General features: G+C 42.3%; 4 protein-coding genes across 4 annotated transcripts; 2 read left to right on the forward strand and 2 right to left on the reverse strand.

Moving 5' to 3' along the window:
- Positions 1-636: 636 nt before the first annotated feature.
- On the reverse strand, positions 637-2,204 carry O0I10_012201 (uncharacterized protein; the record flags this gene model as incomplete). Its single annotated transcript, XM_058492147.1, has 9 exons — positions 637-682; positions 735-903; positions 965-1,081; positions 1,148-1,258; positions 1,311-1,352; positions 1,417-1,602; positions 1,671-1,829; positions 1,883-2,069; positions 2,124-2,204. 9 exons carry the CDS (start codon positions 2,202-2,204, stop codon positions 637-639), a joined length of 1,098 nt encoding a protein of 365 aa, XP_058337104.1.
- Positions 2,205-2,556: 352 nt separating this feature from the next.
- O0I10_012202 (uncharacterized protein) lies at positions 2,557-3,633 on the reverse strand (the record flags this gene model as incomplete). Its single annotated transcript, XM_058492148.1, has 5 exons — positions 2,557-2,590; positions 2,651-3,117; positions 3,184-3,272; positions 3,342-3,420; positions 3,478-3,633. The coding sequence occupies 5 exons, from the start codon at positions 3,631-3,633 to the stop codon at positions 2,557-2,559; spliced, it is 825 nt and encodes a 274-aa protein (XP_058337105.1).
- Positions 3,634-4,003: 370 nt separating this feature from the next.
- Positions 4,004-5,127, forward strand: O0I10_012203 (uncharacterized protein; the record flags this gene model as incomplete). The annotated part of the gene is made up of 4 exons (XM_058492149.1): positions 4,004-4,045; positions 4,105-4,206; positions 4,259-4,486; positions 4,546-5,127. 4 exons carry the CDS (start codon positions 4,004-4,006, stop codon positions 5,125-5,127), a joined length of 954 nt encoding a protein of 317 aa, XP_058337106.1.
- Positions 5,128-5,210: 83 nt separating this feature from the next.
- O0I10_012204 (uncharacterized protein) lies at positions 5,211-7,038 on the forward strand (the record flags this gene model as incomplete). The annotated part of the gene is made up of 9 exons (XM_058492150.1): positions 5,211-5,392; positions 5,446-5,524; positions 5,579-5,895; positions 5,952-6,199; positions 6,254-6,384; positions 6,444-6,581; positions 6,638-6,753; positions 6,810-6,912; positions 6,967-7,038. 9 exons carry the CDS (start codon positions 5,211-5,213, stop codon positions 7,036-7,038), a joined length of 1,386 nt encoding a protein of 461 aa, XP_058337107.1.
- Between the last annotated feature and the right edge of the window lie 899 nt (positions 7,039-7,937).

A 7,937-nucleotide genomic window follows, 5' to 3' on the forward strand; every position in this document is an offset into this window, starting at 1 on the left:
AAAGTATCATACCATGTTGATTTCCAAGACTCGAACAGATGTTATATGTTGTTCCTCTCGTGTTGTATGTCGTGCCTCTAATTACATGCCGTTCCTTTCACCAAAGGGGCTAAGACAAATGTATACATGTATATAGCAAGATGGTTAAGCAGCAAGAGTTTGCCAAAGGCTTCTTTATAAAGAGTGTATTTCTAACTATGCCTAAGCGCTTTAATGTAAAGGATATGATTGGGCATCTGAGGGATACCGGGTTTAAGTGCTAAAATGATGAAGGGATGCCGTTCCCCCCCCCCCCGATTCAGAATATGTCGTACACCTAGCAATGCTCTTCAATGCAGACTACTGTAGACATCGCTTACCATCTAATATGATTTTGTGTAGATCCCAACCTATGCGGACCATAGTATCACCCTTTTGAAACCTATAGTCGTACATCACGTTGCATAGAAAGCTGATAGGATAGCTGTGAATCGTCTTGCGTAGAATAGATAACTCCCAATTATTGTCGTATGTAATAACATCCAATGTCATGTCACGTGAAATACTCTGCATTTCCCATCATCATCATTCATAATATGCTATCAACAAATGCCAGGATCTATTCGCTTTTTTGATATTGATGGTGTCGTATCTAGGTTACTCGTCCTGTTGCTTTTCGAGTTCACGCATACGTCGCTTGTAACTATAGTCACGCGTTTAAGTCAAACGTCTTTATATACCAAACTTGTACTTACTCATCGTATTGGCACTTTTCATAGGCATGACGCTCGTTCTCGCACTTCCATGGAAGATAGAAAGTTTCGCCTCGGCACTTGTTGAGTGGGATGAGAAGATGGGCACAGTAATCCCGATATTCCAAAGGAATGCGAGACTTGTTCATATCTTGTTGGCTTGCCTTCATTTCTGTTGTAGATTAAAGTCAATGCGAACGTTGTAGTGAATGGGTTCGTTTTCGTTTCTCTACCTTGAGCCATGGCGGTAAGAATCTGTGGGTTGGTTTGCTTTGTACCGCCAGAAATTGTTTTTGACCTCTCAGTCCCACTGCTGTCGAGATTCGGATGTGACGTCACATTGTCCCTGACTTCATGACAAGAAGCTTATGCCCCATTCCCAACTTTATATATTCGACAATCATTTTTTTATTTACCAAATGAGTGTAGACGAGGGGGGAGATCATGCAAAGTCATAATCGACCGTGGTTTTGTGCTACCATCTTGATCAGATTGCATAGAAGGTGTATCTTCATATGAAAGTTTTCCTGCATAAATATTGTGAGCCTGTGTCAATCGTATGATGCAACATTAACTAACCTCTCTCAAGCAATAATGCGTTCCAACCAGCGTTAAGAGCTCCTGCACCATGTTGATTAGTATATACAGGATCCCAACTACCGTACATGCAACCATCATCTGATACCTTTATAATCAGCATTAAGATCGTCGCCTACGTGTAATGCTTGATCAGGCCGCGTCGGGCTGTATGGATGCATTATTCGTAAAGCCTGATCAAATATCTCTTTTTTAGGCTTCTCATAACCAGCACGGTAGCTGGGTAGCACAAAATCAAAATACGGTCGTATGCCCAGATTATGCAACACGTCTGCTGCATGAGTTATACATATACAAGGTGAGAAAATAATTCGATCGTTTCAAAGTATATCATGTACGTACACAATCGTTCATCTGAATTACTAATAACACCCGTTGAAATACCTTGCTTTTTGAGATAAACAAGAGTATCATGTACGTCAGGGAAGGTCGAATAACCACGATCGCTTGTGAAGCGTTCGTACAAGGAGTTAAACAATAAATTGAACTTGGGATCCAGCTCTGAGGTTGTTGAGATGATTGCATATTTACAAGCTAACCAACCATCCGCCTACCTTTCTTTGGAACTCCAGCAGAAACAAATGTGTCGTATACCAATTCTTCCCACCATTTGCGAGGATTCATGCCTTCTTGGAAACCATAGAATGGATGACGTGTCATTTGATCCTTGTATGCTCGCCCAAATACTTTGGTTAACCTATCTCGGCATACATGGATCCCCAGTTGTGACGCTTCGTGAATCTATAATCCAATTTTATAGCATTCTGACTCGATGCAGCTCTGGCAAGAACTCACATACTGTGCAGTGGTGCTACCTCTTGGTTTAAAGAGTGTGTTATACGCATCAAAGGTGATAAGTTTAATCCTAGGAAACATCCGTATAAGACAAAGGCAAGAAAATTCGCCTATGTTATTACTTTATGGATCATTTTAATTTGTTTCATGTGGCAAACATAGGTGTTTCATTTCAGCTATAGCATGTCATTTTTTACCGGAAGAGGAAAGCAGAGAGAGAGAGAGAGAGAGAGAGATCTTGAGAATTTCAACGCATGTAGAATGAGTTATCCATGATATAAACTTTATTCCCATAAGTGACATACAAGAAGTAATGACGCTAGTAAAGATGATGCAAGGTTTTATTATAGCCACTGATGCTCCGGACATAATAAAGTGTACGTAAAAAGCTGACAATGATAAGGAGGAAGAGACAAAGTACGTGCATCATACTCTAAGGTCGTCCTACCATGAATCTTTTCACGCCCCTGTGGACGACACGATTAGAGCAGAATCTGGGTGGATGGTATGGCGATTCCTACATTTACCTCTTTTTGGCCCTTCCTGATGCATCTTCTTCTCCATAGATAGCCATAGGTTGGTGCCTTCCACGTACATTGCTGTTTGCTGGATCGGAAGGAAAGGAGGAAGCAACATCTTCCATGTTGTCTTTTCTCGCACGAATGGAACGACGTACTTGCTCAACTTGATTGTCATATTCTTGGCGTTCATTCTGGTTGTTCTTCAATGCGTCATTCGCTTCTCGAATTTGATTATCAATGGATTCCAGAACGAGGCGTGTTTGAGTGGACCAATCTTCAAGTGCTTGCATGGTGCGATCCAGCTGTTCCGGCAAAACATCACGACCCATGGTAGTTTCAACTATCAATTGCTGTGATCGCTGATCGAGTTTGCCGACAATGATGCCTTGATAGAATGTATCGATGATCAAATCTTCAAGCTCACGGACATTGGGTATATCGAGATATTCTTGTAATAGCGTGTATTGAAGTGTCTATGCGATGATACGTCTCAAATGTCAATGATTGTGTTTATACTTCCCTGCTTGTTCATATCATACCCTGCTCGTCTCAGAAAGTGATACAATGGATAAATGCTTCAACTTGGCTTTTTGTGTAGGATTCAATTGTGGAAGCTGTTGTTGTTGTGCTGCCGAGTAGATCGCATTTGTTACACATATGCATCGATGCCATTAGGAAGAGGGAAAAGAGAGCTTACCTGAATAATCCTTATACGTTCCATAAAGAAATATCTTGAGCAAAGCATAATAAGGTGCTACCTCGGGCAGTGTTGATGCCTGTCAAGAAGGGACAATGAGATTTGTTATGCATTCGATTGGAAGCTTGTAGCATACCTCCATCACATTCGGTGCCTGCGCTAACTCTGAAAAGACGTATACACCAGGTGCTGCCAACGCATCACTGATCAACTTTGCATTGGCTGATCCCTTGACCGATTTTGACAAGAGTAAAAAAGGCTGAAGCTTATAGCTAGTGGACAGGTCGCTCATGTTGCAGGAAAAGAAACGGGTTGAGTGAGGAAGACACGGTACGCGAGTTCGCCTCGGCTTGAATTTCCGACGCCTCGTCTTTATGCCTTTATTCAATCCAAACCAAATAATCATCAACATGCCCGTAGGTAAATGCGAGTATCACTTGGGTCAACATTCCACTCTCATCCCTTGAATAGCTTTGAACATGACAAATTGGTTGAATATTGGTTTTTCCATCATGCAAGATAACAATGTATATCAAGTTGAATGATATTCTATAGATGATGGGTCTGCTGCAGTCAAAAATCATCAACCCCAACGCTGACTCCTATCACTGCAATTCCAATCCAGGTGTCCATCCACACTCCGTATCCCAGACCACAACCAAATGCCACCCAAAGGCAAAGCAATTGACATTAGCTCATCCTCGGTAAGTGTTATACCATTGTTCAGCCTTGGAATGCTGACTGGGAGAAAATCGCTTTCAAGGTTGTCGATCTGAAGGCGCAATTGGCGCAGCACACTGAAGAATTTCAACGTATACGAGCAGGAGCGAAATATGGACGAGCTTCCAACCGACCTATAGATAAGGTATTGAGAGGGTTTATCATTATGCATGGAGGTTATCTAACATTAGTATTAGAAACCCACTGTGTGGGCACGACAAAACAAAGGCGTATCATCAAGGTCTAAACGAGACGAGGTGCAGCATATCGACGAGGTCGAGAGCCATTCGCTTGAACGAAGCCGAGAGACGTTGGAACGCAAAGCCAGGTTATATGAAGAGATGCGAAAACGGATACATTCAGATGATGAGGATGATGAAGAAGAAGGATACTTGATTGACTTTGATCGTAAATATTGGGAAGAGGTAAGTAAGAAACAAAGAATGGGGTAACTCGTTATCCATGAGACTAAATGGTTCATTAGAGGGAACATCAAGACACAAAGAAAAGGAAAACAAGAGTGGAAAAGGATATATCAACACCAGAAGTTAATGATGATGATGATCCATGGGTGGAATATGAGGATGAATTTGGACGCACCAGAACAATACGGAAAAGTCAATTACCACAGCAACGAGAACGATCACCATCGCAAAGTCCTTCACGTAGTCCTTCACCGCCACCACCGATGAATGATGATAAGTTTGAGCCTGCAGATCGAGCTAGCATTCGACATTATGATTCTACGAGAGAAGTGCGCACTCGAGGCGTCGGTTTTTATCAGTTTGCACTCGACGACGAAGAGCGTGATGAACAAATGCAAAGGTTGAATGAGATTAGACAAGAAACAGAGATGGCTCGAAAGAATGCGAAAAGTGTGGCCGAGCGAAGGAAGGCCATGTTACAAAAGAACGCTGAGCGAATTCATGCAAGACGTGCACAGCTACAAGCTAAGCGGAGGAATGATCCACAGCAACAACAATCACAATCGCAATCACAGTTTACTGTCAATGAAGAAAGTGTATCCAAGTTTCTGAAAGCTGTCAGGAGTAATTTAGAATCTTGATGAAATATGGCATAAGAAATAAAAACCTCGTCTCGTCGGGATGCACACACACGCTCTTTGATTGTACATAACCCTTTTCTATAATGACACACACACGACCACGCACCACAGCTGAACTCAATAAACTCGGCATTCCAGAATTCAACCCTCACATCAACATTAAGCACTATTTTCGGTCGGCAGAATTGTTACTTCGACAAGCAAGAGTGTATCGAACCGAAGGCGATCTTGAAAACGCTTACGTGTTGTACCTTAAATATACAAAGTATTACTTGTTAACGTCGTTTATATACCACGACAACTCAATGAAGCTTATAGTCTGGGCATCAATGAACTACCAAAGCATCCTGCATACAAGCACCCTGACAGCAAGAAACCGATCAAGATTATAAAGTTGGTAAGGTCTTGGCAACCGCGTTGACTGGGTATCACGTGTTTAATGGATGGGTAGAATTGTCTCGAAGCGCTGGATGCCTTGGAAACTATGAAACCGCGATTGGATGCTGCTTATCACGAACACAACCAACGATTGCAAAGGATGCAAGAGGAGGAAGAAGAAAGTAGGCGCAGAGTATATTCATCCAGCAAGATCCAAGTGGAAGAAGAAAGCAACCACGGGGCATATTCATCCGACAAGATACAAGAGGAAGAGGAGGAAGGCGACAATGACAAGACCTTATTGGAGGAAGAAGATTGGTCAGTACAAAAAGCCTTGAGTGGTGTAGCAGGTATTGGTCATCACAACGAGCAACACCAACAATCATCAAGGTAAGTTGGGTGATTTGTGTGCTTGAATATGCACTAATGGAGGACTATACCTCTAGGCCAGCCGAATTACCACCACTGCCAGCACGATACCCATCGCATGATGTATTTCGCAATCAGAGTGATAGCCGCATCTCCTATGAATCATCATCCATATCATCACCATCACCAGCAGCCCCACCACCACCACTCCCTCCGAAGCCAGCAATGCCACCACCATTGCCAGACAGGACGAATTCAGTATCTCCACGTGCACCAGTATTGCCTCCAAAGATCAAGCTAGAAGAACAAAAGGCTGTTGAATTAGGTAGGGATATTGCAAACGGTTCTGGTCACTGTTTATCTAATGCACTTGTTTTAGCAACAACTGAAAGTGGTGAACCTCTTCGTACATTATATGTGCCTACAGGAATACAAGAACAGTTTTTGAGAATTGCTCGGATCAACACGGACAAAAACATTGAGACTTGTGGTATCCTTTGTGGCTCTTTGGTAAAGGAAGGATATAGATTATGGAAGGATATCAAGTGTATTAACCTTTGGATCGTTAGAAAAATAACACTCTTACGATCACCACTCTTATTATTCCAAAACAATCAGGCACCCCGGATACATGCACCACCGAAAATGAGGAAGAGGTGTTTGAGTATCAAGATACCCATGACTTGTTGACATTGGGCTGGATACATGTAAGATTGAGTTAAAGGAGAGCGAAAGTTATATATACTAAAACGTTGCATGATAGACGCATCCTTCACAATCCTGTTTCCTGAGTTCATTGGATCTTCATACCCATTGTGCCTATCAGATCATGCTTCCTGAAGCCATTGCCATTGTGTGCGCCCCAAAACACGAGCCAAGGTACAATGAAATAGGAAATAGCTTTGTCTGGACCCATTTTTAACATGGTTCTTTAGCGTTGGTGTATTCCGGTTGACAGATCCACCAGGCTTATCACTCATTAGCAATTGCAGGGAGCGGGGTGCTTTTCATCCACATCCTGATAAACCTATATACACTGTAAGTGATGATCATAACGGTTAGCGCATGTCTAACTTTGAATTTGTTGTAAAGGATACACATAATGATACTGGACATGTGCGCATGACCCATGATTCCTTCAAGGTGGTGGATTTAAGGTGTTAAGAATTGTATTAGCATGCATCTGTACCACACATATAATAGATAAAGATTGTTAATTTGAAAGCTTGGGATGAAAGGTTCTAATAGCAAATGGTTCACGTGACTTTTATGCTCAACGGTGTATTACGTATCATTAACCAATATAGCTATAGAGCACTAGTTTTTGATACTGGGCTGGAATAGGAACCTGAAATCATTAGATATGGCCAGCCAACATTTGGGTTTGATCATGGATTTGCTTATTTGCACACGAACACATCTGGCCGACCTTGATCAGTTATCATTGCACGTGTGATCCAGAAAAATATTCTTCGAAGCATTGATGTCGCGGTTCCAGATAGTCTTGCACTTTTGATTTCCACAAATCAAGAAGGAGTTGAGCTTGTAGTCATTGTCGCCGATCTTCAACCTTTTCATGGTTTTGCAATGGGAACGATGACATATCTAATTAAAGAATGAGAAGGCCATGAAAAGATGATTGTTTAATGGAGATAGTTATAGCACGTACCTGTGACATATAATATTCATCTATCGAGGTCATAGCACACCTGCCATCCCTCTCAGCTCGTTGCACACCAGAATGTAAGACACTTGACACACCTGGTCTGAGACCTTTCCATCCTTCTGTCTTCCAAACACCATTTCCCAATGCGATAAGGGGCATCTTGTTCGAGCTTTGTTTGCCTGATACCTATCACTTGTTCTTCACATTGACGCGCCTGTAGGTAGGGAAGCCGTTAAATCACCACCATGGGAGTTGGGGGCGGTTCCCTTGCTATTTGCACCATATCAAATCATGCACCATGTCAATTTCAGCACCCGACGTAGACCATGGCACCCAAACTAAGTTTGCTGTATCGAAAGTAACAAGGTAGCGTGTATGAGTAGTGACTCATCAAGCA

Source organism: Lichtheimia ornata (genome assembly GCF_029851405.1).
Source record: "Lichtheimia ornata isolate CBS 291.66 chromosome Unknown scaffold00115, whole genome shotgun sequence".
Taxonomy (NCBI): domain Eukaryota; kingdom Fungi; phylum Mucoromycota; class Mucoromycetes; order Mucorales; family Lichtheimiaceae; genus Lichtheimia; species Lichtheimia ornata.